Below are 17,140 nucleotides of genomic sequence, written 5' to 3'. Positions count from 1 at the left end.
TATAAACACCGCAGACTTTGCTATTGACAGAGCTCTACCTTGTGCCAAGAAAGAAAGGCTACTGGCTACTTGAGCCAAGGGCACGGGGCTATAGGAAAGCTCAGCTGGGAGATGGGAGAAAAGGCAGAGTAAACCAAAGCTACCGACTAAATACTCCTGCACTGGGAGACACAAGAGTGTTTGCATAAGGATTTTGTCCAAAAGTCACACAAACAGTTGGGAATCTTATGTTAAGGGACTTTGATTTGGGAAATGGGATGTCCTATGTTACTGTGTTCCACCCAGTATGGCACTGTAAAAAACAGTAAATTTTGGATGCTTTCCCTCTGATTACTCACAAAAAGTTTAAAAGATTCAAAGTAAAAAAAGAAACCCAAATCCCAACCATTCTATTATTTCCCACTCACAAAAGCATAAAGAATTAGTAATATATTTATTCAGGATCAATGTTTTGTTGACAACAGAATAACTTTGCTCAAAAAATCACATTTATAAAAGCTGTTAACTTGTTTTGTGACAAAAAAAATCAACCGACAAATGGGACACTTTTCACTAAAGAAGCAGCACACTAAACTTTCACTATGTCTGCATCCCTTCTGTGATAATGTACTGCTGGACACATGTGGCTTGATGTTATTTACTATCTGTTTTTGCTGAGCTACAAGATGAAAAGCAGAGAAGAGAGGCAGACTAAGAATGAGAAAATGGGGACGTTTGTATTTGTGTGATGTGAACCAGGGCTGTTTATTGCAGGACTCGGCACAAGGATGAAGGATCCCAAGCCAATATGTATCAGTCCTTGAATCCCACATCAATGCCCAGTTTAACCAAAAAAATATGTAGCTGTATCCAAGAGAAAGGAAAATTAGGTGAAAGCACACTGACATGCGAGAGAGTACATGTATTTTTAAAATTCAGAATATAGAAAGAAAATCTTGTAGTAATTTTCTGTTTTAAGAGAAATGAGCATACATTCAATGAATCCCTTGATTCTTACTCATGTTTCCAATAAGTTCAATCCATCAACTAAACAAAACAAAACAAACAGCCCCCCAACCCCAAAACAAATAAACAAACAAACCCTCAAATTACAAAGGACAGAGTCTGTACCTACATAATTTAAAGCATGACATAGAAAATGGTATTATTAGAGTTACCAAGAAAATTAGAAGGAACCTTGTGGCTAAATCCAAAGAAGGCAGAAGGCCTCAATCTAGAACCATGGTCCTAGAATATGATTTTTATCTGCCATTCAGTTACTAAAAGGAACTTGAGATAGGGTGATTTTTTTTCGTTTTAATGACTATGCAATTGCTTTCCTGTGACTTAAATTATCGACTCATGCAAACAACATTGATACAGCACAAAAATGAAAATAAGACCCCTGTGATCCAGTCTTACCTTTCTAATGCCTTCGGAAGGATTCGATACACAATTATCTGCCCCATTATTCTTACTGATAGTCCTCCACAGTTCAGCAAATGTGTTATCCTGCTCCAAAGGATTTGTCCCTTTTGCTTTAAAGTATTCGTACACTGCTGAATCCCTGACAGTACCGTAAGATATATCCATTTGTTTGGACAGATCCTGAAACGTTCTGAAATTCAAGTGATATTGAGCTGTTAGTGTTATATAGTATATTACCAAGATTTCATTCATTAAGTAGTTTCTATGTCTGTCATTAGCCAGAAAGCACTTACCCTCACCCAATAATATTTGCATATCTCTTTCCACATCATAAAAGAAAACCAAAGAGTAATTTAATCGTACTGAGATCATATGAATTTAACTATATCTGAGTTCTTTTTCACCCCAGTAAAGGCTTTTTTTAGACAGATAATATTCATGTTAAATATTACAATGCCAATTTTGCACAAGAATGCAGTGCAATAAAAGCTTACTGGAGCACATGAAAAACTCAGGTTATAAATACAAACTTCCAGCCCCATCAGCATCACCAGAAATACCTTGCAGAATTCAGTGGAATTAGTTTGCAGTTACACCAATGCTCCATCTGACTCCAAATCAATAGGACTGTTTTAAACAAACAAATAAAATCTGGCTTTCAATCTCCTCTAAGTCTCTCTCTCTCTCTCCCTCTTTTCGCAGCCTCTGGTAAAACAGGCATTTTTCATTCACACAAAGGCCTAGCTTTCATTTACTCATCATCCCACTCTGGAAGTGTAAATGGGTCTCAACTGTGAGTGGCTGTGAATGTGCCATTTATTTTCAAATTGTACAGGATGTAATTCACTCCTGTTTTACAGCCTTTTGTGCAGACAAAGGTGTAAATCACTGCCTGCATCAATGAAAACCAGACCAAGTTCTGGAACATTTAAGGAGGTATCACTGCCATCAAAAGAAGTGTCCTAGCTGTTTTCCACCTTCAGACTTTCATTCCCATTCCTGAGCCCCTTCCTTTGTCCTCAAGTCTCAGCTCTGTGCAGCTCCACCATTTCTTTCACCTGAGCGCACACACACACTCAACCACTGACCACCACGTGACAAAACTGAATCTCATAAATAATGGTTTATTTTATGCTTTATAAATGTAGGACATCACATAAGAACAGTGACATGTTTCTGATATGACCAACCAGTTAATACTGGTTGAGATGAACCAAATTAAAGCAACCCACCCCGCCTTCCCGCATTCCTTCCCCGTCCCCCTCCAAAAAAATATATATAATACTAATACTAATAATCTTTCAGAAAAAAAATTCTTCTCAAAAACATCTGAAAGGCCCACAGATGTCACCCCCCACCTGCCTCCAACTCCTGGAGCCATAAAAGCAAAATATTTTGCCTTGCAGCTCTTGCAGATGATTTCTTCACAATGCTCTGGAGGAGCCTTCCCCTGGCCCATGAGCTTAAGCTATTTCCCACAGCTGGACACTTATCACAGACAATATTTTTCTGCCACCTTCTTCCCTGTTCCACTCAAGGGATGCTGCTGTTTACACTTCACATCTGTGTAAGACTCCCCACAACACTATTTAAAGCAAAACAATTTGAGCATATACACAATACTATATAAAAATATATAGAAAATGCTTCCATCTTCTCCATCACATCATGGCCAAGCCTCCCAAGTTTGGGCCCAAAAGGGCCCCTTTGCCTGGACACACTGTGTGGGAGCCTGGGCCCCAGGGCTGTAGCTCAGCAGGGGTGCTTCTCCCACCCCCGCCAAAACTCTTCAAACTCACAAGCTGCTTCAAACAGTTTAAGTGGTTTAAATTCTTAAATTGTGTTAAGGACTTTTTATCATTTTAAGCTGTTAAGCAGCTTTAAGTAAGACTGTGTGAACAGTTTCTCTCTATATACATTGCACACTTGTGGATTTGGGCTAACTCTAGGAGCTACATCAAATCTCAAACCTCCTGTTATTTCTCTAGCTCTGTATATGACACTTCGGTAAAGTACAAAATGAACACCATGGAGGTTGCTAGAAATTAAAATTCCAATTAAAAAAAAAAAAAAAAAGAGACAATTTGAATGAATTTTGTTTCCGTCTTTGTTTAACAATCCTGAAAGTCATATTCTGGTCTCCTAAAGTTTCTTGTACATTTCAGTGAACAGGACCATTTTTCCTCCAGTCTTGATCTAAATGATTACATGCTACATTTACTTCCTCTTTTCTTTTTTAAAATAAGTTTCATCATATCCCATGGAATCACTTCCATCCTGAAGACGGATGATGTAGCTGTTAAAAGACACATTTCGATCTACTCTATGTAGAAATGACCAAGAAAGGTACTCAATACCCACAGGAGGGTTTCTGCGGCAACCTTTTTCACACCAGGTTTGGCATATGGATTCCAGTGCCTGTGGGAGTGCACGTTTGGTAGAAGCACGACAGCAGAAACAAGTTTAGCTAATGTTCTTTGACACAGCTTTTGGCTGGTAACAACTTTACAGGTGCCTACTGCTCATGCTGCCATTCTACTTGAAAGTTTGAACACAAGAGTTTATGAATTAAAAACAAACACACACATACAGTTTTAATAATGTCAGTATTTTCTGGATCACTTCAGCTGCTTCTACTGCTAGGGAAGCTTTTTGTCAGAAATATGCCTTTTGTTTCACCTAAATTGTACTTTATTGGCAATCACGACTTTTGTTTTAGCTGAATTACATTTTATTGACAATCAGTACTGTACAAAAACACAGTACCTCTTGCTTCTTGAGCAGCACAGTTGCTTCAATTCTCTAAACATCACAGTGCACAGTGAACAAATTCGGGGTTGAAGTCAAGTCCTTTGGTGGCCCAATATGCAGCTAATCAGTACTGGTGTCAGGGAGGGGAGCACAGCCTTTGCCTGGCTGTTGCAAAACAACTATTGCCCCTTTAGCTGGCAGAATTTCCCTAGAAGAGGAAATGTAGAGTATTGCACGTCCTAAAGATATGTGCCTTTCTCATAGTGTCCCCTTTGATGCATTATAAGAACAGCCACTGCCACAGGAAATTCTACATATTGCACCACCATTGGAAATATCTCATGAGAGAGACAGGTGGTTGCCAAAGGACACAGCCAGGGTCACAGTAGGTAACCAAGCTTATGAATAGTTCCTGTAACATAAATTCAGAAAGATGGTGACTGTTAAAGTGAGAAAAACACCTCGTGCCTTTACCAAATGGACCAGTTAGCCAAAACTGTATCTCAGAAATTATCCTGACAGGTCTAGACCCCAGTTCTTAGTATAAAAAATATCTCCATATGGTATTTCCGCACTGCAAGTGGAGGCAATGTTCAGCATCTCGATGATCAGAGTGGTGATCAAAAAATCTGGATATGGCAGGTACAGTCACATATATAAAAGACACTGAATACAGATTAGCATCTCCTGGTTTTTACAGGATGAATTAAGATAATTACAACTGCAGGTTTTAATCATTGCTATTTTAACTCTCTCAGATCTGCCATTGCTAGACAAATTCATTCCCTGCCACATTTCAGATGCTGGTTTTAACTTACAACTGTGTTGTTCTCTAAAGGCAGCTGCTGTCGTGGTGCTTAGACTTTATTTTTACAACCAGCCAGCAACTGGATCCACCTTCTTTAGCCACTCAAATTCTTAGCTCCCTTTCCTATGGCAAAGATTTTGTGCATTTAATAAATAAAATTATTTGCAACAAAAATGTGTAGCATAACAAGATGCCACATTAACCTTACCACCTCACTTATTGGATCTCACAACCCATTAAGGACTCTCTGTAAGTGTGATTAAAATTAAAGCTAGTAAAGCAGAAAAAGTCAATGTTGCTCACTTGCAGTTATAGGAGCCTAACTTCAATTTGTAGATAAATATATCCACTCTATGATTGCTATAATAGGCAAGGACATGTAAACCAATTTATTCAGGTAAACGTATCTGTGGCCAATCTAAACCCCAAATGCTGTCCTTTAAAACTCTATTACCAGCTAAAATATTTAACACATGTAGTTATGTCTGCCAGACAAATGCAACAATTGATACGTAATTTTTAGTGGAGTTGCAATTATTTCATGTAGAGTCAACTGAAAACTGGACTTTCTGCTCTTTTTTTTTTTTTTTTTTTTTTTATAAACATATTGACATAAACCATATGCTGCAGAAGAAACACTCAGGCAATAGCTGTACTAGAATTTATAATTGGACCTCTGGAAATAATTGCCAGAATAACAATACCAATGAAGTTACACTTTTTGGAGATGTTTTCTTACTTGTAAAATATTTGTGTAGCTGTAGATATGTAGCCTAAAAATGTGCTGCCAGTATAGATTTATTTTATACTGGAGCTGCTATAAACCCTAGACTTTCTGGATGAATAATGTGAACAAATCTTGCCTAAGTGACAGACTAAACCTGTCACTCCTATAACTGGGTGCTTTGAAGTAACTGCTGATCAATTAACTCAACTGGAGTTATCAGGATCATCAAATGTGATCAAAGTATTAAAACAAAACAAAACACTGCCAAAACTCCAGACTTCTGTCATTTCTAAATTAAAAGAGAAAAAAAAAAGGTATTTTCTTTCTTTTCATAGCAACTTTTTGTTTTTTTTGGTTTTGGTTTGGTTTGTTTTTTGTGGGTTGGTTTGGTTTTTTTGGTTAAAGAAGGTCTTTAAACAAAGGAACAAGAAAATATGGCAAAAAATGCTTACTTATTGAGTTTTTCCTCATCTATTCACTTTCTCTAAAGTCTGTAGTAGCTGCACATCTGGACTCGTGTGTGTAAAGCCTGTGGCTGCAAACGAGCCAATCAGCTGGCACCGCAGTGTGATGCAGAGCTGGTCTTTTACATCACAGTGATAACCATAACATTTTGTCTTGACATCAGCCTTAGAAAAACCACAACAGGAAAAACCTGACAGCTCCTCAATTTAGAGGTAGTTTCTAATTAGCTTTCACAACCGCCGTGTTCTGACATCGAAAAACTGTGGATTATTCGCGTCTGCTATTACTTATGGGAAAACAGTATTTCAGCAGTTTCTGAATCCACAGTATTACTTTAAAATTATGCTAGATTTTTCATGCTTAATTCCTGTTCATTTGTCTGCACATATACCATTATTAATAATAAGGTTAGACATGGAAGTATTGAACAGCTCTATGTCTTTGTTCTTCCATGTTGTAAGTACACCTCATAGTAACCTCTCCCTTCACAGCACTATGCATGTTTTGTCAGACAATACTATATAAATAATATCTCTAAATTAAAATTAATTAATATTATTAATAAATATTAAGCTCTAAATCATATATACACAGTAACATACATTTACTTCTTTTTCCATATTTGGCAGTGAAAGCTATGTTCTTTTAGCTAAAAAAGCCAGAACCCTGAGAATTTTGCTTAAGACAGCACAATGTTTTACATGATGGCTGTCATCAGGATAAAGTGTCTTGGAGATGATGAGACTTTTTAAGCTGCTCTACCTAAATGAAGCCTTAAAAATGCACATATAAAACATATGGCACAAGTCCTAATATATTGAAGCTACTTCGTTTTCTTTTAAACATTTTTTTTTTTTTTTTCAAAAGCAAGAAATTCATGGCATCTACAGAACTAAATACAAGTGCAGTTCCTAACTAAAAGTCTTTTCTCAAGAGGAGATTCAGGAGGGCAATACATTCTTTGCACATTTGGAAAAAAAATAATCCCACTAAAGTTCTAAGTAAAAATAAAAGCAGCTGAATTGATTTGACAACCTTATACCACCAGCATATAAAGTAAATACCTATGAGCTGAAACCTAGAACTTCAAAATCCTATCTGAAAAGAGATTTATTTGATAAAGTTATCACTATTGGAAAGCAATGAGTTGAAAGAGAATTCTGCCTACTGTGAACTGCAGAAAGGCATTCACATTTTGGAGCATAAAATTGCTCACAACTACAGCCTGCATGGATGTATTTGGCAAGACAATGGGAACAAATGAGAAAATGTTGTTTATTTTTGGTGACCACATATCAGTCCACCTGCTGAGAGATGGACTTGGAAGCCAGGCAAGATTTAACTGATCAGCTTCTCATTTGTACACATCTCCAGTGAGGGGATAGTCTGCAAAGCTGAATCAAGCTTGTGGGAGGCAGTGTGGTGGCGCACATAATTTTTACATGAGCAGAAGATCCTTCCATTCAGAACCCAAGTCCTGCACATTTTTTTATATCCATTTGTGAAGCAGCTAGGCAAAGGATTTGAGCCTCAGTCCATTATTCACAGATAAACAATCTCTGGACTTTGGATCTCCAATTTGAAGTAACATTTATGAGTCATAAGACATCTGCAAATGAGTTCAAAATTTGACATAAAGACATTCTCTAGAGTTAGTCTACCCAGGTTGAATAGATTTAATGTTTGAACACTAGGAAAAAGAACCCCACCTGTTATGGATATAAATTGCCACTAGGTGATGATAGTTTCATTGACTCAGAGACTAATGTGAAAAGTTTCCCTATCTTACTGAATCCAAGATACAACAGCACAAGCCCACATAAAGATGGAAGAGAGAATGGCAGTTAGTCCCCCTAAACATTAGTGCAGCCAATACTTAATATGTCTGTAACTGTACTGGAAAGAGCGATATATTAGCTGAAAAATTAGACAGCATTAGAATTGATCTATCTTGCAAGAACTTGCAAGCCTCAAAAGTAAATACTCATTAAAAAAAAAAAAAGCATTGTGACATACTTCTATATATTTCCAAGATTTTACTCAGGTGCACAAAGGATGTGTTAAACTGCATGCAACATACATAAACTAAAAGATGAGCCACTTTGAAGGCTATTTTTAGTGAGGCCAATGTTTAAATTATTGTTAGAATGGCAGTAGCCAGCGAAAATATTAAAATGAAACCAAGTTCATCTCCATATCCAATAACTTTACACTTCAGAAGAATCAGGCCCATGGTTTTAATTTGTGCATCTCTTTGACTTCTTTTGAAATTATGAATAATTAAGCTGAGCTCTTAAATCAATTATTAAATTGCCAACTTCTCTATAGTGACATGATCAAATTCTGCGTTGTTTCATTTCACTGCAAATCAAGTCACTTTAAATGGTCTTAATTCCATCTCAGTGCAGTGATGTGCAGAGCATCAGGTTTCTTCAGCAAATACACTCAGCAAAATCTTCGCTTTACTGATGGAATCAGTCCAGTAGAAATCGGCAGCAGCACTTGCATGCTTGGTATACACTTTGCAGGATCAAGTTCTTCACCAGCAAATATATCACTCTATAGTTCATATAAACCTCATTTCATCAGCTGTCCATGAAAAATACCATCCACTTTACTCTAAACAAAAGCCTCAGCAGAGAAAGCCTCACGGGAGCTTCTCCAAGGGAAGCCATAAGCACTGACAGATTAAACTACACTGAATCAATGAAGCTGCAGCCCTTCACACCAGGACTAAACATTTCCAAATCACAGAAGCAGACAAACAGCGCACACAGTTACGGCTGCGTGTGCACCTGTCAGCATCAGTGGGGCAGGAACAGCTGCTGCACAGGATTTCAAAAAAGCAGAGACTTTCCTCCAACGGAAAAGCAATCAACTGGCATGTGTCACGGAACACGTTGCCATGTCAACTACATACATTTACTACGGTTGAAACAAACAGTGATTGAAGCCCTTAGCAGGTAATGGCACTGCAGCAGCTGCATATCATTGCAGCTGTTTTCATGATGATAATGGTCACTGCTGCCAGTGTGGTGGCATCTGTGAGCCCTTGCCTGGGACTCACTGCCTTGCATTAGGTGCAACCAAAAGCGAAATACAACATTCAGTTATAGATTTACTGGAAGAAGGAAGCTAAAGCCAGCTTTATTTCTGCCCAAGTAGGAGGGGGTTTGCTACATGCTCCTTTGCCATGTGTGATGACAACAATTCTATCAGCCCTTCAGTGCTGGATCAGGTCCCTCTCCTTCTGCCCCAAATACATTTCTTTTTTAGGGTACCTAGCATACCTAACAGACAGACGAGTGCTGCTGAGACCAGTGAAACTGTTAATGCACACAAAAGCACATGCTCAAGGGTTTCAAGGGTAGGAGAAAAAGTATAAACAGTAAGAAAAAGGCAAAACAAAATACTCAAATAATATGTACACTAAGTACTAGAAGCACAGAACTTGTACAGCCACTGCAATGATTTTATCCCTTTAAAACAACTTCCATCAGCCTCGGTTCCTACATGCAAAGGGAAAGCCAAGATAAAGAAACTAAACTGTCTTCTTAATTCCCAATACAACAACACTTTCACTGCAAATTATTTTCACTGGGATTCTGTTCCTCCAGAGCTACTGCATGATCAAATCTTAAAAGAAGGGAACAAACCATATGTATACCCACTGAAATGCAAATATAGTCCACCTATTAATAAATTATACACTGTCATGTTTATGATTTTAATAGTAATGAATTAATAGATACACACATCGTATTGGCAAGATATTCATAGGCTTTGTGTACTTTTACTAAGAGTTGGAGATGCAGCAATATGCTCTATCACCATCCCTTGAAATCTCACTTTTGCTTTACTGATCTCAGAACAATCTGCAATATTTTTGCTGAAGTCAAAATGTAGGGAACGTAGGCATATGGCTAGGCTGTGTCCCATTACTTGCAGAGCTTCATAATATCTTCCATTGGTTTAGTTAGGAAACACACCCATTTAAAAAAAAAAAAAAAAAAAGCTTAATAGATTTTTGTAGCTGTGAGACTCAACTTTAGATCCAAAAATCAAACTGGATTCTCATCATCATCAGTAATACAGGTTATTCCGTAAACAAAATTAGTCCTCTGGTTATTTCTATCCGTTGCAATTTCTAAACTATGCCCTCAAGACTATCTTGGCAATTCCAGTCATCTGCAGAGATCTGCATGAGTGCGACTTGCAGCTAGGTTGTAGAAGTTCATTTTGCCTAAAACTGACACTGGCTCTGCTCCCGCACCGCACCTGAAGAAATCTGTTAAAAAGCTAGAAATAAACTAAACATATCCTGATTGCAGGTCCAATGTTTCTACCTATACTTCCAACCCTCCTCTTTTCAACACCTCCAGGCAATAAGAGCAAAAGTCACTTAGATTGCTGATTTTTCCATTAACTAGGTTGGTGGGGTTTTGGCTCCTTATTTGTAATATATCTTTTCTTTCTGGATGTCCTACACTTTCTTGATTTTTGTCATATGGGAAAGAAACCATGATGTTCACTACAGTGGAAGTTATGATTACTTTGTTTGAAAATGTTTTAAAAAAACAATCAAACAATACTATAACAAATAACTCCATTAATAGTGGTAGTGATAGAATGTAGTTTCTAAGGATTTGCATCTCAAAGGTGAATCCACTGGCACCCCATAGTTCATGATTTCTGGATGAAGTTTCTCTCCTGGCTGGGCATATATGATCGCATTTGAGTATTAACTCAAACTTTGAGTATTAACTACTGTCTAATTGAGGGAGTAAAGTCAGAGGGCTGTCTTGATATTTACAGAGGGCATTCACAGGACCACCCCAATTTTCCATATTTCTAACAAATGAATAGCCTTGAGATACTAGCCACTTTGACCACCATGTCCGCAATTCAACAATGGAAAGAAGTAGACTGACATTCAGGGTAATCACATTAGAGGGTTTTTTTCAGGATGCACACCCAGGTTTCCAAAAGATGAAGCTTTAATTTGTATGCTTAGATTCATATATAAACTACTACATGACTGGGCAGATTTTCAGAATGGATCAATGAAAATTTTGGCACAACAGCACGTCTGCAAGACATTCACAGATTCAGTTAAAAGCCTGGAAACGGATTCGGAGAAGTTATGAGCAGTTGCTGCTCATCCTGTAAATCCAGAATAATCAGTCATGCTAACAAGTCTAGCTAAGTGTAGGTCCTTTACCAGCACTCTATATTCTATTCAACAGTGATGAAGAAATTAAAATGCAAACAAAGGTGAAAACATCCCAAGAATTTATAGACTATTTATGGGAAATAAATACATCATTTGGACTACTTTTACATATTTTTTTTTCCTTTACTTTTAAACCACTTTGCCGTTGTGACCTTTTTCTGGGTACCTTGAAGAGTTAACATGGTAATTACAACAAGGTATTCTAGTCCTTAGATTATTAATTAAAATTAAAACTGCAGCTGGTGTGTAACAGCAATTCAATCCCAACAGCAGGTTTTAGCCAATTCACCTAAATCAAACATATCATAAAGTTGGCATGAAAATCATATTGTCTGAATCAAACACATCTGGTGACTGACACACACTTTCACTTACAATGAAAATAACAAACTACCTTTATTATTTATGCAGATGCACTTCAAATTGTTTGCTACGTTGATGTCTTCTACCACTTACATTTGGAAGCTAAAAATCCTAATGAAGATTAATGATTAAGATCGAGAGGAAAGAAATTGCTTTCTTCCTTCTCAACTGGTATTATAAGTACTGATACCGCTGCCATTCTGTTTTGCACTCAGATGACAAAGAGTAGCTTTTTAATTAAATAGAGTGGGGAATGGATAAGGCTTGGCATCTTGGTGCTGGCTTATAAAATCCTTACTCAGGGTGAGCGGTACTTTATACCATGACTGTTAGGATATCATTACACTGTGAATAGCTCCATTAAAGTCCATGAAATCCCAGTGTGGGATAAGGTCCTACTCAACTCTTTATTAATTTTTGATTTATCAGGAGGTGTCTCATGCTACGGGAGAGACCTGTTGTGAGAACGAGGTTCTCGGTGCAGAAAGCTCTGGGCTGCTGCCTGCACCAGTGCCAGCAGTGTCGTAGCTGGGGTGGAGGGGCTGGATGAATTCACATGGCTCAGATCTGTCAGAGGTACAAAGTGATGCTGAAAAACAGCTTCGCACCCTTCGTTTGCCACTGTGAGTAAAGCAGAAGCTATTGACGTTGACGGAAAGAAGAAAACAGAAGGGCTCTGAAGAGGCATCTTGATTGCTAGAACGTGTGCTGGCACTCCCGGGAAATCAAAATACAGGGCTCTTTATTAATACTGAAAGCACATATAGCAATCATCACTTATTATTGATGTCTAAAGTGCATGCACTACATATGCATATTTTAAAGTCTGAAGGCCACTTGCCTGTTTCTCCAAGGGCCTAAACTGCAAGCACTTGGTTTATGGTGTGCTTCCCACCTCATCCTGATGCACAAAGAATAAACAGAAAAAGAGACCTTACCCTTTTGCCTCTCTGTCCTCACCCTGAACACGAGTCTCACCTGAACACTGAACCTCATACTAGAAACACTGACGGCACTGCATCAAAACCAACTAGCTGTTCCTTATGTTGAGATTAATTAGTTTATTTGGTAGCCTAATTACATACCTTGAAATACGAGTTTGAATATTGCATTACTGCCATTTAAAAGAAATATAGCAGTTAACATCCACTCCATTCTGACTGATGGTTTTCTATTCTTTTTTAGATAGATATGACTATTCATAAATCAATTAAATCAAATCAGTGGCTTATTCTTCTAGGCTGATTTTAATGATTTAGAAGCAAACAACTTTAGTGTATGTGATTACATTTCTTCTAATGCAACTTTGGCAGCTGTATCAAAATAGCTTTTCTAAGGCAACATCATTCTCTCCCTCATCTCCAGATGAGTCTGAAAATGCTCCTGTATTATATTATATGGGGGCACGCGTGCAGAAGAGATCTGCTCAGTAAAGCAGATCAACCCAGGAAGTGGAAAGAACATATGCAATCCTTCCCTTACCAACAGAGTATAATTTCCAGAAAAGTTTTCTTTCCTCTAGAATCCTTTTGTGAAACAGGAGCTAAAAACTAATAGGAAAGCATCCATGGTAATAAACAGTAACATCTTAATTTTTCAGGGAAACTAAGAACCCACAGTCCTTACCCCCCAAACATTCATAACCTGCATCTATTGAAAATGTATTTTTCTGTTTTGTTTGGGATTTTTTGGGTGGGGTTTTTTTTTTGTTTGTTTGGGTTTTTTTTTCCTAATATCATCAGGAATAGTTTTTACATCTCCTTATTTGTATATTCCATTTTTAAAGTATTTTCTTTGAATGGTAAGTTTAGAGTTTCACACATCATGGCCAGATGGTCTATAAACATTTTCGAATGTGTTCAAACAACTTTTATTTCAGAAGAAAAAAAGGCCATCCTATACATCATTTAAGGTGTTAAGAGTTTAAAATGTGAGAAAGAATGATCTTCTATCATAGAGACATTTATCATAGGAATGGCTATTTTAGATTTGAATGAAAATGTCAAAGAGAAAAGTAGCCAGATTAAAAGTGTTTGCAAGAGAATGGAGCTCTCTATCCTGAGGAAAGGAAAAAACAAGAGTAACAGCATAGAAATAATGGATTTCAAAAGACCAGAATTCAGGAACTGGGGGAGAAAGAGATTTAAAGATGATATAAAGGATAAAGAACTAAAGAAAAGCTGGCAATTCCTGAAAGACACAGATGGAAAGTATCTTAATGAGAGGAACTACAAGAAGAAGCTGATACAATGTCAGCAAGACCTCAATCAGGACCTAGAAAACCAAAACAACCAAGAATTTTTTTGAAGTAAACTTATAAGGGAACAGCACAACCCTTTGACTAAATAAAAATACATACTACAAATGCATGAGAATTGTACAAATGTATGAGATTAAAAAAAACCCCAGAGAATCAAGAACAAATCCCTCTTACAACACCAATGTATCTTGCTTATATGATTTAAAATGTTACTGCACAATGCTGTTTGTGTCATCCCTTGACTGAAGGTCTTGTGTCCACTGCAGAGATGGCAAAAAGACATGTGCCTGTACTTTAGCCAACCTATACAAAGTTTGATTTCTTAATTTTTATTGATGTAATCAGCACAACATGAAACAGAAGGCACTGAGCTCACATGCAACCTACAGAATAGACAGTCAAGATGCTGGATGGGGAGATGCGTGAGCAGGAACACTCAATTCCTGGTGCAGAAAGGTAGCTGCCAGGAAGACACTTAGAGAGAGGTACAGGTAAGAGAAGAGATACGACAGGATCACGAAAGTGCTATATGGATTGCCTGTAGTGTGGAGGTTCTCTGAAAGGCTTCCTTGCCCTCAGTGGGTTCCTAGTAATATGCTCAACCTTTAGTTTCCGAAAGAACGCCCGATTAACTTTGCTCCAAGAGATTGTCCTCTGAATTGATTGTATGAACTGAGCTTTTAGGCTATAGGAGGCACAATCCTTGGTAACTTCTATTGCAGGCTATTAATTCGACCCTTGCATTGTGAAAGGCAGATCATCTAAGCGGAGCACAGGACTGGCCATAGCACAATGATGCTGGTCAGTGTTAACCAACCAACCACTACTCTGAGAGGACAGTTGGGCAAGCATTCTCCTCTGCTCCTGCTGGAAACTTTCCTTCTTTCCCCTCTCCTCCCTTCATCCAAAATAATACAAAGAAATAAACAATTCAGTGCATGTTCCTTATACTCACAGTCAGCCTGCTGACATTGAATATAAGGTAACAAACAGAGGCGAGGAAAATCACTTTTGCTGCCAGGTGGGTGAGAAATTCTGGTCCTGAACAACCATGGTATGAGTGGGACAGAACCGCTGCTCACATGGAGATGTTGGTGAGGAAAGGTGCAGATGAGAAGATGTGTTTTTTACCTGAGCAAATGAAGCATTTTCCAAAACATGAAAGAGATTGGCAGAGTTGGAAGCTCATGTATGTCCTGTCTGAGCTGACGGCAAGTGAGAAAACAGGTACAACATTCCCCTCTTACAAGCAAGTTCACCTACTTTCAACTCAGTCTCATTGTTTCGCAGGAAGTAACTGACTGCGACAAAGTGCTTACTAACTATTGGTAGTTTTAGAAATGCACTTTTTTGTTCTGGCTGCAGGGATGCTTTCAGAGAGACCTTCTGCCTGTGGATGATTTGGAAACCTATGCAGAAATATGCAGTATATTACCCCATGACAGAACGACCTGCACGTCTTATTATAATAGGGCCCAGTGCCACCCTAATGATTCTGACCAGAGCAGACCAATGGTATAAAATACAAGTAATTTTATGGTCTTTGTTTGTTTGTTTTCCAGGCAGCTGTTTCACTAGCAAGTGTCATGCAGATATTTATGTATTTACAGGTTCTGCCTGTCTTCCCACTTTGGACGTCTTTGTTGAAAAACTCTTCTGAAAAAGATACATGCAAAGTGCATGTAACAACATCTGTCTGTCCAAAAGAATAGCAAATATAACCAGCAGGCAAACATATGGAACAGCATATTAACATGCAAAAAGCAGTTAGGTAATTTTGCATTGTAGGTCAAATAAATATCCACCTCATACAGTGGAAAAAACTGTTAATGCTTTTGCAGGAGTAAAACTCAAATACTCAAGCACATTGGCCAGCCTGCTTTAATGGTTGTTCCTCACCCAGAATCCATTTCCAAAACAGAATTAAGAATGAACATTTTCTTTTAACTCCTGTTTTTGTGCTTAAAAAACGAGAGGTTGAGGTAGTCTTTACAGTTAGGAGAAGTCTGAAGTTTTAAGGCCATCTTTGTTTGAATTGCTATAGTGATCATTATTTTGCCTTTTTAATATCTGTTATATTAGATTTTATTATCAGTTCATACAAGACATTAAATCAGCTTCTTTAGAGGAAAAACAATAGAAATAGAAATATCCTATTGGGCAAAAATGTTCTATTACTGCATTTTGTATTGTTTATCCCTTAGGAGTCAAACAGAAAATAAAACCCAACAAAATAAGCAATAAGTACTGCCCTTGTAATGAAAAGAAACCACAACCTACTACAAAGAAGGCTGAAGTCAGGGGCCAGTGAGATTTAATGTATGCAAAAAGCATACAGCTATTCTACTCTATGGACGGCCAGTAAATAACCTATATTAATAAGAGAAAATCTGACTTAAAAGGCAACTCAATCTGAACTGAGAAGAGACTGCATATTAAATATCAGATTTGAAACAATCCTTGTACATTTTGATTGGCTGTCATGAGAGTACAGCTCTTGCTAGATTTTCACGCTTCCAAAGCAAAATAAAAAAAAATAATAAAAAATCATTTTATTACCTGCACAGATGGTAGATTTTGCTAATGTCATATCCAAATCATTTTCTTCTCTGAACTGTGTGTGCATCTGAATGTTAATGCTTCAAGCCACTGAAGTCATAGAACTTCCCAGCAACAAGAACAAATGAAGGGATGCTGTAATATGGGTGATGTAGAAGCAGAGTTGAAGAGGGTCTGGAATCACAAATCTATTGGTTTGCCATTGGTCTACAATATACGCTACATTTTTATAATGGCAACTGGAGGGATGGAATACAAGCTTGATTTTCAGCTGTGCATTCTCATTTTTCCCAGAAAAACATTCTCGGGAAAGATTTGCACTTCTATGCTTGCCTGCTCGCTCAGTTACAGGAGTAATTAGGATCCATTTTAAACCATGGTTGAATAGCATATGCCAACTTTCAGAGAGCTTTTTAAAAGGCCTCGGACTCTGTGAAGCCCTCGGTTTCCCAGAAGCACCCACTAACAACACTGTCAATGAAAGTGAAATGAAAAAAGAGACGAGGTGGGATCTGGCACTGGCAACACCACAGTGTCGTGTCCTGAGCAGTGTCTGAGAGCAAATGG

General features: G+C 37.8%; 1 protein-coding gene across 12 annotated transcripts in view; it reads right to left on the bottom strand.

Annotated features, from left to right (window-relative positions):
• GRID1 (glutamate ionotropic receptor delta type subunit 1) overlaps positions 1-17,140 on the bottom strand; it is a 564,590-nt gene that overhangs the window by 27,390 nt on the left and 520,060 nt on the right. For all 12 annotated transcript variants that reach the window (XM_065067788.1, XM_021297291.2, XM_065067780.1 and 9 more), the window contains one exon: positions 1,402-1,597. In XM_065067788.1, coding sequence (XP_064923860.1) covers positions 1,402-1,597 — 196 coding nt within the window. The remainder of the gene's footprint in view (positions 1-1,401; positions 1,598-17,140) is intronic.

The sequence above is a fragment of the Columba livia genome, chromosome 6, assembly GCF_036013475.1.
Source record: "Columba livia isolate bColLiv1 breed racing homer chromosome 6, bColLiv1.pat.W.v2, whole genome shotgun sequence".
NCBI classification, from domain to species: domain Eukaryota; kingdom Metazoa; phylum Chordata; class Aves; order Columbiformes; family Columbidae; genus Columba; species Columba livia.
Note: the sequence above shows the minus strand (reverse complement) of the source record. Positions and strands in the feature narration are given on the sequence as shown.